This window comes from Ursus americanus, chromosome 3 (assembly GCF_024610735.1).
Source record: "Ursus americanus isolate L20-20 chromosome 3, mUrsAme1.1.p, whole genome shotgun sequence".
Taxonomy (NCBI): Eukaryota; Metazoa; Chordata; class Mammalia; order Carnivora; family Ursidae; genus Ursus; species Ursus americanus.
Window position 1 is genome coordinate 19624928 of NC_142129.1, and position 24603 is coordinate 19649530.

The following is a 24603-nucleotide window of genomic DNA, read 5'->3' on the forward strand; positions in this document are numbered from 1 at the left end:
TTCTACTGAATTCCTGATGGAGCCCTCATCCTTTGAGGACTCATCTTGAGGCATCAGGGGAGGAAAAAAATAGACAAATCAATGATTAGCAGAAAATGGTTTTGGATACCTTAAGGAAAATCAAGGTGATCTGGAAGAATGGGACTGGGCAAATGTGATTTTAGTGAGTATGGAGAGAAAGGAAGCTAGTAATACTTGGGCACCTGGGAACAGAGCTCACATTGGGAGAAGGCATTTTGCAGCCCCCTCCAAATTTTTATCTGTGTTTGAAAACTCCATATTGCTGTCAGTGCATTTGCGACTATCAGTGGTCATACAAACCATAAAGTAACTGGGTTTCCCATGTTTTTCTTGTACCAGAGTGAATATTTTAGCTCAGACTAAAACAGTGGTGCTCAGTGGTGGGGCAGCACTGCTTCCAGGTGGGCTTTTACAAAATTTGTAGGGGAGCTCCTCATGTTTAGTGGTGTGGGCAGGGATCTAGGGGGTCTTGCAGTGCTGGGCGAGTTCTGTCCTTTGAAGAATTGTCCTGTGCCCTCAGTTTTCTGACTGTCCCATCAGAAATTTATGCAGTTGAAAACCTGCTTACTCAGCCCAGAACTTAATATATAAGGAGACAGTCTGTTCCTCATGTTTTTAAGATATACCGACTTTTCCAAGAATGCAGCTGCTGGGTAGCAATAGTTATAGCTGTTTGTTGTATTTGTGGTGACTTAACGTATAAGCTCAAGATTCAGGCTGTTACATCTTCTAGTGTGGTTAGGTTTGAGCGTTTACATAGTGAAAAGCCATTATTTTATTACAAATTAGTTTTCTTTTTAAATAGAAAACTTAGGGTATTATGTTGATTAAAAATTTTTGTGTCAAATTATTTCTATTTTCAGGATAGCAAAGGGCATATTACAAAATGTTCGCTGAAAGAAAGCAGCATTGTGACTGATAAGTGAAAACCACTGGTCTCAAGAGAGCATCTGTTTCAATCTTGGGTAGCCTTGGGTATTCTAAAAGGTTTACATCCTGAAACTTTACATAGCACCTGGTGTAACTTACAAAAGTGAAATGTTACTGAAAGAGAAGAAAGTGTTCTACTGCCTTTCCCTGTATAACACTGGTATTGAGGAAATTTGTGGGTTGTTAGGAATATAGAATCATAATATATAATCACAGTAAATGTTTTTACTAGTATCTTCTGCTCAGCCTAGTTTTACTGTGGGTAATTTATTTTACTCCTAGAGAAAAAGGTTAAGTACATTCTTGGACTTAAAGACAGGACAAGGCCTTTGGTATTGAAATCCCTTTGTACAGTCTTGTGTCTGTTTTTTTTTTTTTTTTTTGGAGGGAGAGAGAGAGAGAAGGGGAGAGAGGGACAGAGGGAGAGAATCTTAAGTAGGCTCCATCCCACCGCCCTGAGATCATGACCTGAGCCGAAATCAAGAGTTGTAGGGCTGAACCAACTGAGCCCCCCAGGAGCCCCCACAGTCTCCTGTCTGAACAATGGTGAAATCAGCTGTGATCAGCTTCCATAATGCTTCACAGAGTAGTATTTTTGCTTTACTGGAGATGATGACTACATTGATACTCTGTTTTCTGAACAATAAGTGGAGATTGGTTGCTTTAGATGAGGGAAAAAAATAACAGGGCTATAGATATAATTTTACTTCAAAAAAGAGGCTGATCTAATTATCACAATGTGAATTAAATAAAAAAAAACAAAGCTCAGGATATTGCACTACAGCTTAATGAAAAATATAATACTGAGGTGTATTATGCTGTCTCACAGTTTTAATATATTTGAAGTACCATAAATAAAATATGAATTAAGCATGGGTGTTAAATCTGAATTGCTTTTTAAAAAACTTCCCAGGAGAGGCCATTGTTCTGTAGTGGTTAGCTCCTGTGTTAAGTAGGCCCTTTTTGGCATCTTACACTTGATGGGCTATAAGTGAAGGCACGGGAGCCCAGAGGTCTGTCTGTGGTCCCTCACTGTTTCTACTGTCTAGTAGGGGCCAGGATCTAAAACAGGACTCTAGTTTTCTTCCTTCTTGGAAGGGCCATCATTGGGTCAGAAATTTTATTTTCATTCAAGGGAAGAAAAGTCTTCAGATTGGGGTCAGTTGACATTTCCCAGAGCTATAGGCAGTTAGGTGGACTAGGAGGTAGATTTTTTCAGACTTTTGAGTCTTTTTTTCTTGGGCTTTGATTACATGCAAAGATAAATTTAAAGACTGTCTTAGAAAATGATGTTGGTCAGAGTTTAAAGAACTAAATATCGTATTTATTGTTTTATTTGTTATTTAATCACTTATTTTATTAGTGATTAATGGATTTTTGAAGAAAATACAATTTTTCTTGCTAAGAAGCACATACTAGTTCATAACAATAGGAAGAGGGAAGATTGATTTATGATTCTAAGTGTTGGAGTGGTATTTGACTTTATATTTACCAAAGCAAATTATTTAGGGAAGGACATTAGTTTTGGTTAAAGCTTTTTAACACATGAAGTGGGCTCGTCCACTCTGTTTCACTGTTATAAAATATACTTTAAAAATTGCACTATGAACTTTGCAACATGGTGGTAATGAGGGAAGTGGACTGGGATATAATATATAAATTTTAGTTGGGCTTCATTACTGTACATTAAACAACCAGATCCTCATGAGTAATGTATATATTATTTGTTCATCAGTCTTACAATTTAGTTACAGATTATTCATTATGGCTGCCCTTCAAACATGCACAGATTGCCACTTTTTGTGAAAATCATCTTTTATTTATAAATTTTCCACCTCGTTCTTGTTTTATTTCTAGACTTGTGGAAGAGAGGCCTGTAATTGGTGCGCTCTGTTGCTCTCTTCCCACTGATTCCTGTTGCCCACACTATCTGATTTCCATGCACTGTTTGCGGTAATAGGTAATTGTTAGCCGTGCTGCCATATCTTCCTCCAGTGCCCAGGGTAGACAATAATTCACTGGACCTGGAATTGGCCGTGGAGTCCTCCTACACACAGCACCCCAAGGAGCTACTGCCAGTTGATTGGAATTGGCACAAGAGGTGGAATCTTTTTATCATTTGTGCACATGGTATGTATCTTGGTTCATTTCTTCCTTTCCATTCCATTTCTTCTTTGCCGCTAATGCTGTTTGTTCTTCTTTCACTCCCCTCCTTCTTCTGATGTATTTTTAAGGCCTATTCCTTAGCCTTCTACTTTTTTCTCTTTACACAGTTTTTTCCAGAATTCACTGAGCTCAGATCTGTAATAGTCATTCCCAAATCAGCATTTCCAGCCAAGTCGCAAATCAAATCTGAATTTCAGGTTCAAATATCTAATTGCCTACAATTCCATGTGGTGATTCTGCCATTACTTTTAGTTGACTATGTCTGAAATAGAACTCATTATCCTTCTTGCCCAAATAGCCTCTCCTTCTTAATTGACCATCATGGGTATTAATTTTCTGGCATCTGGGTGCACCTTTGACTTCTTTCTCGTTCTTTTCTCAGTCACGGAGGATCAGTTTTTCCCACGAAAGCTCTCGTTTCTAAGCTCAGGTGTTCATCACCCCATGCCACTGTCTCAAATTTGAGCGACAGTCAGGATCACCTGGAGGGCTTGTTAACACGTGGAGTGCTTCCCTCTCCAACAGGGTGTTTGATTTATAGGCCTGGGGTGGGGCTGAAATATTTGCATCTCTAACAAGTTCCTGGTGCTGCATCTCCACGGGAGGAGAGAGAGGTGGGGGCATGGGGGATGAGGCTACACTTTGAGAACCACTCATTCGTTGCCTTATGCTTACCCCATCCTGTTTATCTGCAAACCTGTGCCAGAATAAATTTCCTATAATGCTGTTTGATTGCATTATTTCCGTATTTTTTAAAAAAATATTTATTTGAGGGAGAGGGAAAGTGAGAGACAGAGCAGGACTAGAGCAGGAGGGGAGATGGAGAAGCAGACTCCCTGCTGTGCTGGGAGCACGATTCAGGGCTCCATTCCAGGGTCCTGGGGTTATGACCTGAGCCAAAGGCAGACGCTTAACCGACTGAGCCACCCAGGTGCCCTGCATTATTTCCATATTTTAACAACTGTTCTTGGTGCCTATTTCTTAACATTTCTTATCCAAACTTATGCTTGGTTTCCAAGCCTCGTCACAATTGAGTATAATTTATCCTTCTGTTTTTTCTCCTACAAACAAGCTTTGTTGGGGTTCCTTTCCATTTGTAATGTAGGTCCTTGTTCATGTCCTACCTCCTTCATGAAGCACTCCATGACTGCAGCCAGCGTTGGTAGGATTTCCTAATATTTTTTTCTTAATATTTCTTAATATTAAACCTCAAGAGCACAATTTTACTAACTCAGACTACAATCTCTAATGGTGGGGACCATATGCCTTCATCATAAGGCCTAGCATAGGATTAAGTCAGTGAGAATTTACCTAGTGAATTGATGGATTTCCCTAGTTTGTGTTATTCCTAGGGGTCACTTGATTTGAAAAAAAATAAAAATAATTTTGTATAGTTGGCCATAGAAGAGCTTAAACATTGAAACCTATGGCTAGTACAGTAAGTTTATAATGAATACCCATCGTTCTCTCCTTTGTAAATACCATAACTGTCAGAGTGGTGGCTCCTGATTTTTTTTTTTTTTTAAGATCTATTTATTTATTAGGGAGAGAGAAGAGAGAGGGCATGGGTGTTGGGGGGGAGGGGCATAAGCAGAGGGAGAGAAGCAGACTCCCTGCTGTGAGTGTGGAGCCCTACATGGGGCTGGAGCCCCACATGGGGCTCGATCCCACAACCTTGAGATCATGACCTGAGCTAAAATCAAGATTGGAGGCTCAACTGACTGGGCCACCCAGGCATCCTGGCTCCATATTTTCTGAAAGGAGGGTCCAGGAGCAGAAACCTGGTGATGGTGGTAGTGGTGTGTTTGGGGGGGGGGGGGGGTTTCGAGGGAGGAAAGCTTGTCTTGAATTTCTTTTTTGAGTAGCCGTTACACTTTTTACTTTCATTATATGTGATTTTAAAATGTGTATCTTTCTTCTAAATCTTCCCAAACTACCTCAAAAGTTGATGACTTATTTTATGTAACGACTGATGTTTGATTCTACAGATCAAAACAGTTAGTATGTCCTGAGAACATCTCATAGTCTGCACGATATTGCTCCTTCCCTCGTTGCCTCTCCCCCTGTTATTTTTGCATTGTCTGTGAAGCCCAGAAGCTGTTTTGGTAGTTTGCCGGGTGGGTATCTGATAGACAGTTTCTCCAAATGAGCAGTGTCACTTCAAGCAACTGATCGTATATCCAGTGATGTACTGTTTTATTCCTTTACCTTCATTTTAGTGGGCTTTCAGGGAATGTGGAAGCTCAAGCATGAATTTAGTTCCGTGAGGTTCCTATATAACCTGTGTTTTCAGGGGAAGGGCTTTTAGCTTTTAGAGATTTTCTAGTTTGGACCTTCAAGTTTACAGATGAACTATCCATGGCCTAGAGCAATGGTATATTTTTGAGCAAAATCATAAAAGCCAATTGTGGCAAAGCCTGGACTAAAAGGGAACCCCCTTCATTTCCAGCTTGGTCCTCTTTGCATTTCACGTGTCTTTCCGAAGAAATGTCTGAGTATGGCCACATTCAGGACTACCGAAACGAAATGGAAACAGGTTTGGGTGGTTTTGAGTCTTTATTTGGGGTTGGAGGTTTAATGCTATTTTATTTATAGTTTTATCCCCAGTGAACAAAACACATCCATTTATGAAACAACAAAAAAAAATTAAGCTATGCATCAAAAAGCAATATCCAGAGGTAATTATTATTTTTTAATTTAAATTATAGATCTTATTTTCCTTGAGGCTTTGTGTGGTCTTGCAACTATTATTCAGGATATTGAGACATGAAATACTAGATGTATCTGATTCTCAATACTGCTTTTATGAATTATCTACTTAAAAATGTGGAAACTGTAGCATGTGACTGATGAGCTTGTCTGTCGCTCTGTGGCTTCTGCGGCCTGGTATTGATGGGTGTTTTCCCATAGAATGGAACGTGGAGCTGGTTTCTGCGAGTGCTGGTTGTGAAGCAAACAATAAAATGGACATTATTTGCATATTATGCCGTTCAAATTAGAAATTTACAAAGGTATATAAATCCTGATGGAGCAGTACTACAACAAAATAAACCATTAACTTGATGCTGCTGATGTTCAGGTTGCCACATTCTGTACCACTGTGCCTTCTGATTCAGTATTTACAGTTACGAACGTGCATTTAAGGATTTTCATTCTAACAGTGTCATTAACTGTAACATATAGGTAGCCTCAATTACTCTGCCAGGTATCTCGACAGACGGCATTTTTTTGAAGGGCATCTTAAGATACATTATCCTTGGGTGATAGTGAATGTAACTGTCAGCTCAACATCATACTTAATATACTCCTGTGTGTGTGTGTGTGTGTGTGTGTGTGTGTGTGTGTTTAAATCAGGTTTATTTGTCTGCCAAGTAAATGGTGCCGCAGATGGATAATGGCAAACCGTTACATGTTTCTTTCTAACCTCAGAGATTTATCCTCGTCATCTTTTGACTCTTCTCCCAGTCAAACCCCATACCTTTTATAAGATAAGGAGTGGGACAGGATTTATCCTGCAACCCATGCTGTGAGTCATTGAGTTCCAATATACTGTGTGCCCTATTTCATTGATTGCATGGATGCTTCCATTATTCTATTTAAAATATAATCAGTGCTCTTTTTGTATTAATGAATTTATTGAAATTATAAGATTAATGGATATTTCTACGGAGCTGAAAATTTAATTTGGGTATGTCTTATGGTATAAGCTGTGGCTCAACTGTCTCAATCCTGGCAGAGCCTTGGTCTTTTTCTAAAATCTGCTTGTGTTATGCAGTTATGTACATGTGTGTCCCTCTTTTCCGTGTTTTTAAACTAGCATGTGAAAATAATAGGCTTTATAAAATTGGACATAATATGTATCAGCAAATGATAAAACCGGAAAGAGAAATGGAGTAAAGGAAAAATCCCAGAGGACCTGACATTTTGCTAAGAGCCAAGCCATCATTTTTATTAAGTAACTTCGGAGATTGTTTAAGAAATACTGTAACTGGGGAGGAAATTATAGTGTAAGGGTGTTGTAAGGAAAATAAAGGGAAAATCATAGTCATGTCTGTGTTACAAAGGACATTGATATGTCCCCTGAGGTTCAGGGAATCTATATAAATCTTGAATCATAGTTGCAGTTTCAATTTTTTGTTTTTTTCATAGATGATGGGGCATTCATAAAGTTCTTCCATCATTTGGAGTCCTTTCTATTCTCCATTCAAGGAACTATCTTGAATATAGTGAATCTCACTTCTCATCTCTTCCTTCCTTGTCTCCCTGTAGTTTAACAAGTTTCTGAAAATGGAATTTGGACACAAGTCATATAACATAGAAGGCAGGTGAGGCATAATGAATTTATGCTACACTTTCTCTGAGAATTAAGACCATAGTATTCTGTTCCTAAGAATACTAAGATCTATAATAAGTAGGAATTTCTTATTTATTCCTGAACCCAAATGAGAAATTCAGATTCTTAGAAATTTAGAATGTGGCCAAGAGGAGTAGAAGATTGCTAGGCAGCCAGTAAAGAATTAGTGGACTAAACAGAACATTTGTTTAGAAGGTTGTTTACTAAAAACAAATACAAATTTGTTAGGAATCATGAGCTGCTTTCAACTATACAAGTATTATTTTCAATAATATTTTTAAAGGGGCACCTGGGTGGCTCAGTCAGTTAAGCATCTGCCTTTGGCTCAGGTCATGATCTTAGGGTCCTGGGATCAAGTCCCACATCGGGCTCTCTGCTCAGTGGGGAGTCTGCTGCTCCCTCTGCCTCTCCCTTTGTGCTCTCTCTCTCTCTCAAATAAATAAATAAAATCTTAAAAAAAAATGATAGTTTTAAAGAAAGGATTTAAGGCCAGACTTTCTGTAGTGAAGCGATTGAAATACTTGGTGTTTTTTCACATGTTCTGTGGTCAGTGTTGTGTCATCTACAACTAATTGAGAAAATGCCAGTGTTTGTGTATGTTAAGATATATTTGCCATTGAGAAAGACAATAAATGTTTTTTGAGAAGACTTTTGAAAGTACAGGATTCAAGTATGTAATGAAAATACCCTTTTGTCTTAACACATTTTAAAAGGAAAGTGGTGTATGTATGTAAAAGCTGTGGAAGCCTACTTACTGAGCTTGAAATAGGTTTGCAGATTTCCATGGCAAATCTGATTTATATGGCTTGAACATTTCTCTTTTTTACTTTTTCTCATTTCACAAACTTTGCCAGTCCCTAAAGATCTGCTTGGCAACTCACTGTGCTAATAGGCAAGGTTGGCCTTTCCTGAGCTTCTCTTAAAGTAGTCCATCCTGAAACACTGACCTTTTAATTTAATAACAGTTTTATTTGAGAAAATGTTCAGAGCCTGAGAGCTGAAAAGAGTGTTTTCAGAAAGGCCATTTTAAATAGTGGTCTCCACATGGTATATCTTTTTCCCTTCTGTGCTTTGGACCAGACCCATCAGAAGAAATAATATATTGTTGCTTTCTGTATTCTATTGATTTAAAAACAAATAACACGAAACTTAGATTTGCTCAAAACCCATTACTACACCGGTTTATTTCCCTGCCTTGGCTTTGATTTGCTATTTTAGATTTTAAACTCTTTATGCTAGGTCATGTTTTATCTTTTGTTATTTTAAATTCTCACTTGTAGCTAAGGTAATTACTTTTTCAGCTGTGACCTTGGACGTGAGACCCAAAATTGTATTTTTTTTTTCTTTTTTCTTTTCCAGAAATAGCTGGGGCTTTAGAAAGACAGCTGTACTTTGTGGTCTCTTTACTGACCAAAAGTGATGTCAACCAGTTGGTCCCTTGGGCATGTCTTCTTCAGTGGCCTCAGGAGTTTCAGCCCCTTTGCATCGCTGGTGCTTTCTCCCTTCCACCTCTCTCTCCCTTGCGGCCTACCTAGGTGACACCAATGACCTCCATCCATTTCTCAACTCACCCATGGCTGGTGGTGGGGCTGACAGGAGAGGCAGGATAGTATAGAGAAAGAGGACAAGCCTTGAAGCTACACTTTCCTTCTCTGCAGTTTCTCCTGCATGGCTTCCTTCGCAACCTCCCAGCCAGTCGCCGTTTGGTAATGGAGTCCTTACTGTTCCATTTTAGGTTTATCACATCATCATAAAAAGCTCTCTGCTGACTTTGGCTTTTCCCGTAGTAGGAAGTCCCGGCATAAAATGCACCAGGAGACTGTTTGACTGGCTCACTTAGAAAACTGATCCCCTTGCTGCATACTCAGACCTGGTATGCTGAGGTCTCCCCGAAGCCTAGTTAATTGTTGGGATGAAATTCACGTGAATTGTGATCGAAACTTTGAATTTTGCCTGAGAAAAATGTTGCTGTGGTAATTTGAAAAAACCCAGGGGGAAGTGGTGGATTGTGCATATCAGCCTCACTCTCTGTAGGTTCTGACTCGTATGGGAAACTTAAGAGTATAGTTTGTGTAGTATTAGTTGGGTTAAATATTTGTTTCAGTTTTTGCTACTAATTAGAGCTACCAGCTGTGAACAACTTGAAAAAATGTAGTGTGATGTTGTTTTGCTTGTTTATGAGAAGTAGCTGTAAATGCGAAAATTATCACCTTGTGGGGTGCATAGTCTGGAACTTCATGGCCAGCTGACCCCCATGTAACCCAGTGGGTCCTGGTTTTGGATGAGAAAATCAAAACTCAGGTAGGTTACCTGATTGATCCAAAGTCTAGCTGATGGGAAAACAAAGACTGTTCGGACTCTTTGCTGGGCTCTTACTGTCTATAATGTCTCTTCTGGTGTTTGTATTATTTTAAACCTTTAATACTGAAAAAATCTCTCAGATTTGCCTGAATGCAGACAGAATTCTCTGTTCTAGTTTTTTTCTTGATTTTATGTGACCTTTTTCAAGGCTGAGACTTGTATCGTTCTCATGTTATAGGCTACGAAGTAGGAGAGAAGCCAGACAGCAGCATAGTATATGGATCAAAGGGACCCTGGAGAATATCCAGTTGAGAACAGCCTTTTGAGGAAAACTGTACAGAGAGGCTAGTAACTTCCCTCCCAGGTCCTCCAGATTGTTGATGGCCAAGCTTGGATTAGACCTCAACTAGTATTTACTCCTTTCTTCAGTTCCTTGTCCGTTATTCTGTTTAAAAAAAATTTTTTTTTCTTTTTACAGCTTTATTGAGATGGCTATACATTTTGTTTATCTATTCATCAGTGGATGGGCATTTAGGTGGTTTTCACTTTTGGGATATTTCGAATAATGCTGATGTAAATATTTTCGGTTCTCTTGAATATATACAGTACCTAAGTGTGGCCTTGCTAGGTGACATGGCAACGGTGTTTAGCATTTTGAGGAACCACCCAAGTGTTTTCTGTGGTGGCCACGTCATTTTACATTCCCACCAGCAGTGTATCAAGGTTCCAGTTTCTTCACATTCTCACCAACACTTGTTAATGCTTGTCTTTTTGATTTTACTGGGTTTGAATTGGTGTATCAAACATGGTTTTGATTTGTATTTCCCTGATGATGAATGGTGTTGAGCCATGTTTCATGTGCTTATTGGCATTATCTTTTTTAGAGAAATGCCTGTTTCTGTCCTTTGCCCATTTTTTATTTTGTGGTCTTTTTGTTTGTGTATTCTGGATACAAGTCTCCTATCAGCTATATGATTTGCTAGTATTTTCTCCCATTCTGTGGTTGTCTTTTCACCTTGATGGTGTCCTTTGGTGCTGTTTTTGTTTTCTGATAATCCACACCTAAGACTGCATGTCCTTATGCCTTTCCCAAATATTCATTGTTATTACCCAGTGTCAGCTAAATTTTAAAAAGGCTTTTCATATCCCATTGTAATTCAGTTTTTGCATATGCCTTGAGGCAAGGCACTTATAACATGGAGATCATCAAATAAAGTGTCCGCCTAGTTTTCCACCTAATAGACTCCACCATTTGAAGTTCTTCTTAAGTCCTGTGTGTATTCCTAGATCCTCCCAGGTTTTTCTGGTGCTTTCTTGGTCATAATTTTAGGTAGTGGGTTCCTAGTAAAGCAAAAATAGTCTTTGCTTATTTCTTATGGAAGGGTCTTAATGAATATATAAAATTTATCTATTTTATTTGCTATCATAGCTGTAAGAATCTTTACAAAACATATCGTACAACATCTTCCAATTGGAAATCAAGTCACCAGGTATTTAGAAAGCTCCAGCTGTCTTCTGAGCGCTTTTCCGTGTCTCTCTCCAATTGTTGGCACTTGACGTTGAATGATATATTTTCCAAAGAATATGGCTTTAAAGTGTTCATAAATCACAAATGCCCTTTTTAATAAATCATGGGAAAATGAATGTAAATATGATCTGTCGTAAATGGTTTTTTAAAGTGTTTACTTATATGGGGCACCTGGGTGGCTCAGTTGGTTAAGTGTCTGACTCTTGATCTCTGCTCAGGTCTTGATCTCAGGGTTGTGAGTTCAAGCCCCATAATGGGCTCCACATTGGGTGTGGAGCCTACTAAAAGAAAAAAAAAACAAAGTGTTTAATTATCAAAATGAGAATGTTTTGGTGTCATTTTCCTCTCTGAAGTCCCTCTCTTACAGCCTCTCCTCCCCTTATACGTGATTGTCAGACTTTAATGATAGGACATCATTTTAAAGAATTTGTGCTTAATGGCTCAGTCCCCACTGGGCAGTAAGCAGCTCCTTGAGTTTATTATACATTTTGGCAGGTGTGGAAATTTCTAGGTCACCGGGGAACTTTTGATTAAATTACTCCTGAAGTGCACTAATTGGTCTTTCTAGAGTGCTTAGGTAGTTCCAAGGAGACATTGACCAGCTGGCAGAACTTTGCCCATTAAGATATGGTCTCAGCTTTGTTTTCTGGAATGTTTTCTTGCTTTTGTTTTTTAAGAAATCACTGATTTTATCTCCTTCCACTATTTATCGATCCTAGTTTCTGATGAAGAATTGAAGAGAAGAGTGGCTGAGGAGCTGGCACTGGAGCAAGCGAGGAAAGAATCTGAAAATCAGAAACGGTGAGTTGTGTGGAATCTGAGCAAGATTTTGGTGGCCTCTTGTCATAATTATGAAACATTTTTTGGAGAGGAACGACTGTAAGAAGACTCATTATTTGCGTTTGGCTGCACTTCAGAATGTGTCGAGGATAAGAATTTGGCCATTTTCAGTTTTGGATTGTGCTTGTAAAAGCCCTACGTTACCCTCTTCCCACACTTGATTGTGACCACTCTATCTCTTGCGTAGTTCTTAGCCGCATGATTACTGAGAAGTTTCTTACAATGTGAGAAGTAGTTCTTGAAGATTCTCTAGGCATTTCTTAGGCGAGTTTCTTCCAACAAATGTGCTTATGATTGAAAATTGTATAGTCTACAATGGCTTACAGTATTGTAGCTAACGATGAATGTCATATTTGACATAATGTCCATATTAACACTAATTAGCACTAATCAATAATGTACTCACTTAAAAAAGCTGAAGACATTGCAGAAATATGTAACGTTGGAAAATCACAATCCTCCATAATTCTGTTCCATTCTTGAACATTTCAGTCTTTTGTACATCTATGCAATTATTGTCATTACTAATACTACTAACAGCTGAAAGAATGTTCACTAAAGTGTTTTTGTAATAGTAGAAAACTGGAAGTAATCCAAATACCCGTTGTGGGGACTGGATGAATGAATTTATGATACAGCCTGCAATGGAATACTAGACACTCAAGTAGATCCTTATGTGTTGATTCAGAAAGATGTGGAAAGGCCATAAAGTGAAGAAAAACAGTGTTCAAAACAGCATGATAATATTTTTTTGGTAAAAAATACTACTTTTAAAGATTTAAAGTATATACTTATTCATAAAAATATGTGAATACATTTTAATCCAAGATAGAGTCAAGTGCTTTCCATCTGTGCTATTTCTGAAATTTGCATATAGCACAGAGTTTTAGTGTATAATCATGTGAATGTCTTTCTGCTGTGAATACTAGGCACATGCCTACACGTGTAGATGCCTAGTATGTATTTGTTTTTTTTTTGGGCTGCTTAACTATTTTGTTTGAGACAGCTAAATGTAAAGAGTCTTTGGATTGGATTCTAGTCCTCACCACAGGACCTTCAACATATAATTTAACTTCTTGGGCCTTCAAGATTTTATTTCTAAACTGAGGGGTTTGAAAAATGTTCTCTAATATTTCTTTCTCTTTGACAAAGTGCTAAGCTACCTCGAATTTGCTTGAAATGTGTGGCACAGAAGTTTTAGATTAAGACCACCATTTTCTTAGGATATAGGGAAGGCTCATGGCTTAGGGTTTTTAAAAATCAAGATGTAATTAGTACTGCTAAAAGGGTCTGTGCGTATTTCGATAGTTTCTTACGCAGCACTTTATAATTACTTAATTGGGTTAGGTTGATGGAGTATATAATTAGAGAGTGAAGTTTAAATATTCAAAAAATTTCAGACCATTTTCATTAAGAAGCAAAGAAAATCGATATGGTAGAATTTCTTGTCTTTGAAATTTTATTATTTTTAATTGAATTTTATTTTAATAAGGCTTTTTTGGTTAGACTCTCATATTTACTTTGCTTATTATACTTCACATAGGATTTTTGTCTTCCTTTCTCCCCGTACGGTATAGGCTTTTGGTTACAATAACTTTTACTGTGGTGTTTGGTTTTTATTTTTGTGGGGTTCCCCCCCCTTCATTATTCAACTCCCATTTGCTCTGCCTTGGTCTATGGAAGGGTAAAGGGCACATGAGATGAATAAAAGGTGCCAGTGAGATCCAATTTCATATCTCACATGGACTGGGGTTGGCAGCCTCACTGTAAACTGGACAAATGACTATTGATAAGGAATTTATTTTCTGTCACCTTTAAGGAGAGCAGAGGGTAGTACAACCTTTTTATTATTCTTTCTTAAAATATTTGTTTTCTTTTTGTTTGAAGCCTTCTTTGTGAAAACTTCCAGCTGTCAGATCTTGGCAAAAAGTGTGTATTCATCTGTACGATAGTTCTTAGCAGAATCAATAGCTGTTTTTTTTTTTTTTCTTCCTCTTTCTACTGGAGAAGAAGCTTTAGAAAAAGCATTAAGAAAAAAAATTCTTTTTTGAAAGAGAGAGAGCAGGCGGGGAATGCGGTGGTGGGCAGAGGGAGAGGGAGCAAGAGACTCTTAAGCAGACTCCACGTGCAGTGTGGTGCAGTGTGGAGCCTGACGTGGGCCTTGATCTCAATACCCTGAGATCATGACACAAGCTGAAATCAAGAGGCGGATGCTGAATCGATTGAGCAACCCAGGAGCCCAGCATTAAGACAGTTTTATATGTAGTCATTTGTTTATATATATATGTATATAAAATAGATTTTATTTGCACGAGAGAGAGCACAAGCAGGGGGAAGGGCAGAGGGAAAAGCAAGTTCCTCACTGAGCAGGGAGCCCAGTGCGGGGCTTGATCCCAGGACACTGGGATCATGATCTGAGCGAAAGGCAGATGCTTAACCGACTGAGCCACCCAGTCGTCCCTGTGTGTAGTCTTTTAAAAGCAAGTTTTTGGAGTCATGAAGCATTTAATACATTATTGTATCTGTTGCGTTAATTGAATAAAGCTTTGTATGCAGTTTTAGAGAATGGTTCTTTGTGCCGTTGTCCTATCACTCGTATACAAGCTGCTTACTAGTCTTACCTTGCTCTCCAGGTGCTCACATAATGGTAGGCAAGTTCTCAAGCACTTAAGATTGGCACAAAGGCACGCATACATGTAAGGAACCAAATCTGTGCAAGAAGGACTTTGGAAATCATATTTTTTCCCTTACAGAATATTTATTATCATTGTTTAATCTTTTTATTATGGACATTTTAAAGCACACTGAAAAACAGAGAAGAGAACAGTGAATCCCCAGGACCCGTCATACTGTTTCAACAATTCTTGTTTCATCTGTGCCCTGTGCACTCTGCCCATGTGGCGAACTGTAAGGGAACAGTAACATTTTTACTAAGCTGGTGAACTGTCTGTCAGGGAAATAATCTAAAATGTCTTCTATCAGGCTAGCTTAAAGAAGGACCTTTGTTTCAGCTGAAAGACCGAAACTTAACTCTGGCTAACTTAGGAGGCAAGAACATTTTGAGCAGCACATAGGATAGCTCAAAGGAATCAAAGGAGGACGAGAGAGCCCTAGCTCGTGAAGAACTGGGCACTACTAAAACTGTACACAGTGGGGAAGGAGTAATTCCCTAAGAGGAAATCAGGATGAAGGTTTCACAACAAAGGGGAAAGGACGGTGGCTGGCTGAATTTCATTTAATTGAAGATGTCATCGATTTTAAGAAGCATTTGGTGTACCACTAAGAAAAAAATTGCTACAAATTATAGCAATAATAGTTTATCTCTTAGAAATTGTACTGGAAGAGCTCATTAAGATTTCATTTGAATTTTTAAAAACCGATCACTTGTGTATTCATGAAAAAGGAAAATGTAAGCAAAATAAATAGGTTAAGGCAGTGTTCTGGTCCCCAGGGGGGATACTTTGGTCCCCAGGGCACTTAAGACTATGTCTGGAGACATTTTCAGCTGTCACAGCTTGCTCGGTGTTATTGGCATCTAGCAGGCCAGGGGTGCTGCTAAACGTCCTCTAATACATAGGATAACCACCTCCCCACCCCAGGCAAAGAATTATCTGGCTCAGTACGTTTCTAGCGCTGCCAGTGGGAAACCCAGGGTGAAGGGCTTCTGATTCTTCTGAATCACTCTTGGACTTGATGTTCTTGTTCTGTGCTGTCAAAACCTTGGTGCCACAGCATTCCATAAAAGATGGCTCCACTGTCGTTCCTGGGATTTTTCCAGGCTGCTGACACCAGTTGTGCTAAGTTTGATGTTACACACGGGCTGTGGCCACCGTGCAGGCGTGCCGTGCGGCAGACAGCAGTTGTGAGATGTGTCCAGGCGGCTGAAGACATGGAAGCCTGTGGTCCTGGAACCGTACTCTGCCCATACGGTCCACACACACCGTAGGCCGTAACATCTGCCAGGTTGAAGGGACTTCCTGAGTGTCTGTCTCGTGTCCCATCTGGTACGGAAGGCCTTTTGCAGCATCTCTGCCTGGCAGGGCTATACACATTTAGATCCCGTTCAGAAATCGTTTAAACTGAAGTTACTTCATTAGGCCATTGAAAAGGTACCTGGAGTCCTTTCCTTTAGATCTCCGTTCTCTTAAATCTAATATGCAGATGTAGCCTCATTAAAAGTTGCTTTATTAGAAGAAGGGCTCTGCTAAGACCAGTGACCATGCAGCTAGTTGTAAGCACTATGACTGTATATGCTGTATTCTCATTTCTTCTTCTTCTTCTTTTTCATATCTAAGAAAGCATTTACACCTGGAATCTCAATTCAGGTTATTTTAGATCTGATTCTGTTTTATGAAAATCTTCAGTGATTTGCTTAGTTGACAAGCCGATACCCCCCAAATCACTGACATGATAGTAGTACACACACTAAAATTGCTGGGTCTAATTTGGAATCCTAGTTTTGCTTACCACAACATCTCATGGATGGAATAGTTGTTTGGTGCTTTGGGAGTCAGGAGTAAATTAAATGCCCATGTCAGCAGTCTGTTTTTGCTGTTATTCTCTATTGCCTATTTTGGATTATAGCTGACCATACTGTGTTGTAAACTGTAGTAGGCCAATATGGCAGGGACGCAACATGCTGCAGTTCGAGTATAGACTTTTAAAATGTGGTCTTCTGCAGCCCACCTCCAAGAGTCAATCTCTGACAGCAAGAAAAATGTGACTACTTCTGACCTCTGAACTTTGGCATTTGAATTTCACCTCTTTACCTATAAAGGCAAGTGAAAGTGTTCCAGTTTTAATAACCTTTCTTCGAGAAACCGGGAAGAAAGGGAATAGCTACGTGATGTTGTAACTAATGGTACATCAACCAAGACGACTTGCTTGCTGTTTTTAGATGAACATCATTTGAAATTTTACCCCATTTTTAATTACTTGGAAAATTACCTTAAATTTATGAGACTTAAAATAATTAATTTGGTTTAATAAGTTAGTCATAAATTTCATCGGTATCTGGGTAAATTAGGTTATAACACAGTCCATTCATTTTTTCGATTTATAGCATCAGGTAAGGGCTTATGTCATCAAATAAGGACTTAAAACTTATTTGTGCATTTAGTTTCTTACAGTAAACGTGAAATTTACAGCGATGGTGTCTTCTCTTTAAACTAATATATAACAACTCATTTCAGTTTTATTATTAGTTGTTTTGTGCCTTTGGAAGAAAAAGCTGGGAAAGGAAGGAGGAAAGAATCTATGGGAGAAAAACAGGGTATTATGATTAGTGTCACATTGAAAATACTGAAGTCTAAAGTCATTTACTTGGTGTGGTGCCTTTCACATAGCGAGCTCTCAAACAATTGTTCACCTGAGTCACTGGAGCTGGGAAATCCTGACAATCTTTTAGCAAGGATGGTCTGTTTTATAAAATATACATACATATGCTATGTTTTGTTACATTATGGCTTTAAAAAGACATTAACTAGAGACTATAGGTACTTATAAACCTTTGTTTTAAATTAGTGTGGTGTTAAACATCACTTTCCAGTTGTAAACACAAATCACACATTTATGAAATTGCATACCTTCAACCTGTGTGTACTCTCTAGTTATAGAAATTAAAAAAAAAAACCAACAATTTTCAGGGAACAAGTACTCTTAATAACTGATATTTATCAATGGTGTATCATAAAAGTGTAGTTTTAAAGTGACTTTAAGAGATCAGTTAGTCAGTATTTTCTCAAGGCACTCAACTGTCACAGGCAAATGAATCTCACTTCTGATTTAGAAATATTTGCAAATAAGGTGATTGAAGAAATTCGAGTTATCACTCTTCATCTGATGTAACATGTACCAGTCTGCTGTGATGTGAGCATGTTTCCCGGTGTCTGGCTCCAGTAAGGGTAGCGGATGGCTTGTTGGCATTGTCTGCAAAATAGTCCTTGATATGCGCTAACATTGAATCCCTATGTAATAGAATTGTTTTCTTATTGAAGCCTTTTTTAAAAAATGCATACTGCATTGCTGTTGTTTTATGCCTATCCTTTTTCTGTTACATTTGCTTAAAAGTAGATAAAGAATGAACCTGTTCTCAGTGCAAGAGGAAGATCGCGTCTTAGCCACCTGATCCTTTTTCCCGGGAAGATGATTAGAAGTGCTGTGTATATACTAGGTATTGGAATCTTTCACCATCTGCCACTTTCATCTTTTTCTCTTCAAATGGCACTTTTCTGTTTTTAATAGAGATGACTGCTTTCTATAACCAACCATTATAGAAGGTTGGATTATCCAGTCTGTGTTTTATATACATCTCTTCTTTTTCCAAAGCCAGTTTTCTTTCGTATCGATGCTATGTTGTTGTAGGATCCTACCCTGAATTCTGTTTAAGAAGCTGTTTCTGCATGGTGGGAATATTAAACCTGGAAAAGCAGAATCAGTCAAGCATGCCATAGAGATCTGTAACTTTTTTATTGATTGTAATAACAGCAATGATGTTCAACCCCTTCTTGTTCACGTTTCTTTTGACAGTAATTACAGAGTTTTCTCTCACGAAGCCTAGTGTTTGAAGTAATTTGTGCTAAAGTTGGTTTCTACATTTGGAAGTTTCTAGGAACTGGTTTCTGAGTGTTCTGTGGTTGTAGTTCTTGTTGAAGTTTCTGCATTATCAGTACGATCTGGGGAAGAGAGGAGCTTGTAATGTGCTCTATAAATCATTTACCGTTCCTTCCATAACACCGACAATAGCATTCATAGTTTCTCACTGCTTTATAGGAACAGATGACTGAAGTAGACATATGTGAAGTTTCTCAGCCAGCAGCAGAACGGGACTTGAATTGGACTCCCCCTTAGCCCCACACCGTCTATTGCTGAGGTGATCGAATCATACTGTCTCACGTCATTGTGTAAAACATTTATTCAAAGGAAGCCTGACGTGGGACTCCAATAGAAAGCTGATTCAAGTGCCATCTGGTTAGGGCTGGGACTAGGAGTGTAGAGCTCTGTCAGCCTTTTTCCCCCTTTTTCCCTTCCTAGAGACCTGGAAATCACCTTCATAGGCCCTAATGCTGTTAGGGCTTAGTTTGAGAAACCTGTGGTCAGGATAATTTTCTCTCAAATTTGGACGCTTTGTGTGTGAGGTGTGTACTTGTCCAAACAGCATTTGTTGGATGGCTGCAGTTTTGTTTCTGTTTTAGAAGGTGAGTGGGCAGTGGCCCGATGTCCATTTCCTTGAGTCCAGAAGTCCATATTTATGGACGGTGGTCCACGTAGGCTGGGCCTCACCCTGGCTTAGCCCTCAGTCCTCGCCCTTCTGGAACCCATCTGCTGATCCTGCTGGTAATGAATGCTATGTTAGGAAGAGTGTAGAAGAAAGTGAGATCCTTCTATGGCAGTTTACTTTGGAACCAGTGGAAAAATATACAGACAGTGTACCCTCTTTCCTTTCCTGACCTTAACAACTTTGCCGGTAGAGCCTTGAGTTGATGGGGAATGTGGGCCACATAGTTGTAAATTAGATGTAAATTTTTTCTCAGCATTATAATATTTCCAAACATTGGCACACTTTGATGTTTAAGTAATAACCCCTCCCCCCTTTCCTGGCTGGAGAAAACTGTAAGAAGCAAGTGGCTCATGTTAAGTGTCTTGCTAAATATTTTGCTGAGAAAATCCATATTCTTTTGCATCCCACTCATCCAAGAAGCAGATAGGGTTTGTCTTTGGAAACTTTCTTCACAGTTTATAGAGCACATAGAGTATGTACACTGGGATCACATATTATCTGTTGTGAAAACTGTTTCTGAGTGTGGGACCTATTTGCCCAACTAAAATGAGAAAATTAAAAAAATCATAGGTGATGTTGCCTTGTATTTGTTATGTGTTCAGTACTGTTCTGAGCACTCTATGTATTTTAAGTCATTCATCCTCCCAGTGTGTCTGTTACCCCATTTGATAAACGAGGAAACTGAGAGGTAAAGGAACTTGCCCAAGCTTGTATCCAGTAAGTGCTGAGTCTGGGATTTGAAGCCACGTCTCGGAGTCCGTGCACTTTACCATCCTGCAGTACTACCTTTCCGTGTGTACAGGGAGTACTTTCTTTAAAGTTTTTCATTATCACTGTGGGAAGGAGTAGCAAGCATTTACTTGGATTTTCACGTCTAAACCGTGCATAGTAAATAAAAGGTCACTCAAAAATGACCTCTGTTGTGTGCTCCTGTTTATTAGATCCGGGCAGCTGCTCCGGATGATCTTTTACCACTTCCTTTATTTTAGGACAAAAGTCTTTGGAGAATTTGTGTTTAAAGTTAATATGCTTTGTTTATGTAGGCTTTCACTTACTATGAAATGCTCGTTTGTGTGGCAATTTGAATTTCCTGTTAGGTTAAGATTGGGACATTTCTCTTAATTGCTCAGTGTGGTGGCAGGGCATGTGGAAGCAGGTGGTACTCTGTCTGCCTCCTGAACTTTAGAGATGAGTGTCGGCTTCTGGTCACTGAGGCACGCGTGTACTCAGCAGTGTTCTGCTGAGTTCAGTGGAGCCGCTTGGGCCCTGCCATTGTTCCAGAAGGAATAAAGAAGCACAGGATTTACTTCAATAGATGAGTGTGGAGTGGAAATCATTTTGCATTTCTCCTTTTGTATTCATCCTGAGGCTTTTTTTTTTTTTTTAAAGACTTGGAGTTATTCTGTTATTTTGTATTGGTTGTGTTGCTTCATGTTGGGTTTTTGGATTGTAGTATTTATTATTACTCATTTGTCTTTTTTGTAATGATCAAAGTATTTTGATAAGTCATCACACTTAGTTTACAAACTTCTGTGTTTTTAATTCAGCTAGAAAATGAGCTGTTAGGAGTGTGTGCCTTTGGAACTAGAATATAGAATTCCGCCATTGAATAACGTGCAGGTAGCGCGATGTGTGGAGCAATTTATTATATACTATTTACAGCTGCTTTTTTATACATACACTGTGTAGCTCCTTCACGCTGAAACCATTTCACCTGGAATTTTTTTTCAAGTTATCCCATTAAGATGATTGTGGTGTGATTTTTGACATCAAGTATAAAGTATAAAAATAGTTTATTAACTATTAATGTTTCAATTAATGATTTAAATTTGAGTTTCTTCACAGCTTCTTAGAATGGATTGCTTAAATTCCTTATTTCCTGGTGCCGGTTTATGAGTGCTGATTAGATTAAAACAGGTATCCCTTAAAAACTCATAAATTACAATTTTGCTACAATTACAGTAGGATGATGGATTAAAACCAAATAAAATCAAAACAACCCCCCCCCCAAAAGGCAACTGAAACCCTAATTTAATATGGGAAATGTCAATTAATTTAAAAACCATTACCCATACTCTGGTTTCTCTTCAAATCATACAAATCTTTTGCCTTTTAAAAATCGTTACCCAACAGAGTTTCTGCAATTTTTATTATTGCTACAGAACCTGATAGGTTTGACTTAGAAAGTCATTCCTCAAACTACTGAAAGCATGGATGTTTATTTGTTTAAAAGAATTACAAAAGAAATATATTATGTATTGAAGAAATTCAGATAATATAGAAACATAAAAACTTAGTCATCTTTCCGTCTCCCCTCCCGCTGCTGCTCTTTCCCCGTAGAAAACTGTTCACACGTTCATACCCAATGGGAAACGTATTCTTTTTTTTTTTTTTAAAGATTTTATTTATTTATTTGACAGAGAGAGAGACCGCTAGCAAGAGAGGGAACACAAGCAGGGGGAGTGGCAGAGGAAGAAGCAGGCTCCCAGCCAACGAGCCTGATGTGGGGCTCGATCCCAGAATGCTGGGATCACGCCCTGAGCCAAAGGCAGACGCTTAATGACTGCGCCACCCAGGTGCCCTGGGAAATGTATTCTTAACCGTGTTTTGCGTGGTTTGTGTTTTAAGCAAAATGAGATTGAAGTAATAATGTCGTATGACTTGCTTTTTTCCCCCTCCCAATCTTATATTGTAGTCCTCTTCCCATGTACAGTGTATACAGATCTTAGCTATTAGATAGACTTTAGATCTGATCGTATATACCATTTAAGAAGACTTCACCTAGGAAAATAATACAGTCATAATAGATTATAGTAAGTAGTAATATCCAATGGTAATAGTGAATAGATTTTGAATGCTTCCTTTGTCCTAAGGACATGGTGCAAGCACTTTGTACGTATTGATCATTTAATCCTCCCAGCAGCGCCATGGAGAAGTTTCTGTTCTGCTGGTACACTCACATTGCAGGTGCAGTGTCGGAAATGTAGGGAGGGGCACTTGTTAGTCTCATGCCCAGAAAATAGGTTGGGATTTGAACATGAGCAATCTGGAATCTGAAGTCATACTCATCACCACTCTACTTGACTGTGTCTCAGAGGCTGACTTATTTTCTGGTCCAACAGTGATGTTACTTATTATATATTAGTCTGAATGTTCTCTCTGAGGCTCTTATGATGTGGTTTACTGAAGTATTATGTTTTTCAGATTTCAGTACACTCGGTTTTGCCTTGATTATGGAGCTCAATAAATAAGGAATTTAGTTTTGAAAAGAATTCACAAGTGAAGAGATTTTTTTTGGTATTTTTGTTTTTTTAATTCACATGAGTATATTTTGAAATAAAACTGTCAAAATACTGTCAAATAGATGAAAATTAATATTTCAGTAAATTTTGCTGTAAAATGTTGAGAACTGTGCATTTCTTTATGAATCTACCTGTCAACTATACAGTTCAGTTTTTATAGACTTAAAGAAAAAGAGCCCAAACTATTGTCCAAGTGAGTTTCTGTAGCTTGTTATTTGTACAGCCTTGAGTAGGTTTGACATAGAAAGCACTTTCCTGAAAGTACTGAAAACTTGGATGTTAGCCTAACAGAAATTGAGGGTAATATCAGAATTTTGATTGCTGATTATTCTTGTTCCATTCTTCTTGCCTTTATGTCTCTCCTTTCCCCCTTATAATTAATTAGCCCTGTTTCTGCTTTTAGTGTATGTTTTGCCAAAGCCAGCACATCCCTGTCTCTGCTTTTAAAATGTATTGCAAATCCGTTTGCCTCTCACTATTTCTATCCCTACTTAGTCCAAGTTAGTGGTTCTCATTTGGGGGATAGTCCGCCCCCATCCACCCCCACTGATGGGGCATGTGGCCATGGCTAGAGACCTTTACAGTTGTCACAACTTAGACGGTGCTCCTGGCATCTAGTGAGTGGGTGGTGGCCAGGGATACTGCTAGGTAGCCTATAATTCACAGAACAGCCTCCAGCAACAAAGAGCTGTTCAGTCCAAGTGCCATCTGTGCTAAGGTTGAGAAACCGTGGTCTAAGCCGTTACCATTTCTCACTTGTGTTATTACAAAGTCTACTCCAGGGAGCCACCCTTTCCCCAGGTTCTACTCTTCACAAAGCAGTATGACTGTGCTTTAAACATTTAGTTATTTTTTAAAAGTAATCTTTACACCCAGCGTGGGGCTCGAACTCACGACCCTGAGATCAGGAATCAGAGGCTGTACCAACCGAGCCAGCCAGGTGCCCCTAAAAATGTATTTTGAATCATGGGAGTTTATTTGCTTAAAATTCTGTAATGGCTTTTTGTTAGATTTAGCATAAAGTCCAGACCTTTCCATGACCTTCTAGTCCTTTGATTCCCTTTATATATTCACATACTCATGCACTTACAACCCTCTCAGTGAACATTACAACGATGTCCACTGCAAACCTGTTTGTGCCTACAGCTCTGTGCCGCTTTTGCGTGGCCGGATCCCTCTTGGTATTTGGTGTTCTTTTCAGCCCCACAGAGAGGCTTTCCTTGATTAATTTATCTAAATCTTTCTTTCTTGTGCTCTCACTGTGGTTATCCTTTTCTCTACTTCGTTTCTTCGTAGCACTTTGGCTGTTGATTGACTGTCTCTTCCGCTGGAGTATAAAGGTCTGTGAGGGCAGAACTCATTGTCACGAGGGAAGTGTCAACAAGAGTGCATTACCAAATTAAAATAACATTTTATGGGTATGGCTGAGTAGATTAGAACAGAATAGAGTTTGTCCTAAAGGGAGAAGAGGCAGGAGAATTATATGACAGCAGCAGCTCCCACTTCATGATTGCCTACTGTTCACCAGGAGCTGTGCTGGTGCATTTATGGACATTAGCTCTCGCTCCCCGGGGGCCTTCTGACCAGGCCAGCCGTAGCGTGCGTGGCAGCCTGGGGGACGATGCCCGCCACGTTTCCCTGGGATCTGAGGCTCGGCGGCTCCCCATACCAAATGCTTTCCTGGGAGCAAATGGGGAGGGTCTCTCTGCCCCCCACGAATTTGTTCTAGGGCCAGAACCCAGCTCTGAGCGGCTGAGTTCCTTGCCTGAGGAACTGACAGAAGGCAGCATAAGGATCCGAATCCTTCTCTTTCCTTCCGTGCCTCTTTCCCAGCTCTTCCTCTTCAGCAGTTTTTGGATCTTAGGAAACAACTGTGGTTCGT

The 24603-nt window shown here is 39.1% G+C and overlaps 1 protein-coding gene across 2 annotated transcripts in view; it reads left to right on the forward strand.

The window, feature by feature from the left end:
- Positions 1–24603, forward strand: part of CHCHD3 (coiled-coil-helix-coiled-coil-helix domain containing 3) — a 261013-nt gene that overhangs the window by 41522 nt on the left and 194888 nt on the right. For both annotated transcript variants that reach the window (XM_087860823.1, XM_045792628.2), the window contains exon 3: positions 12020–12101. In XM_087860823.1, the coding sequence (XP_087716949.1) occupies positions 12020–12101 (82 nt within the window). The remainder of the gene's footprint in view (positions 1–12019; positions 12102–24603) is intronic.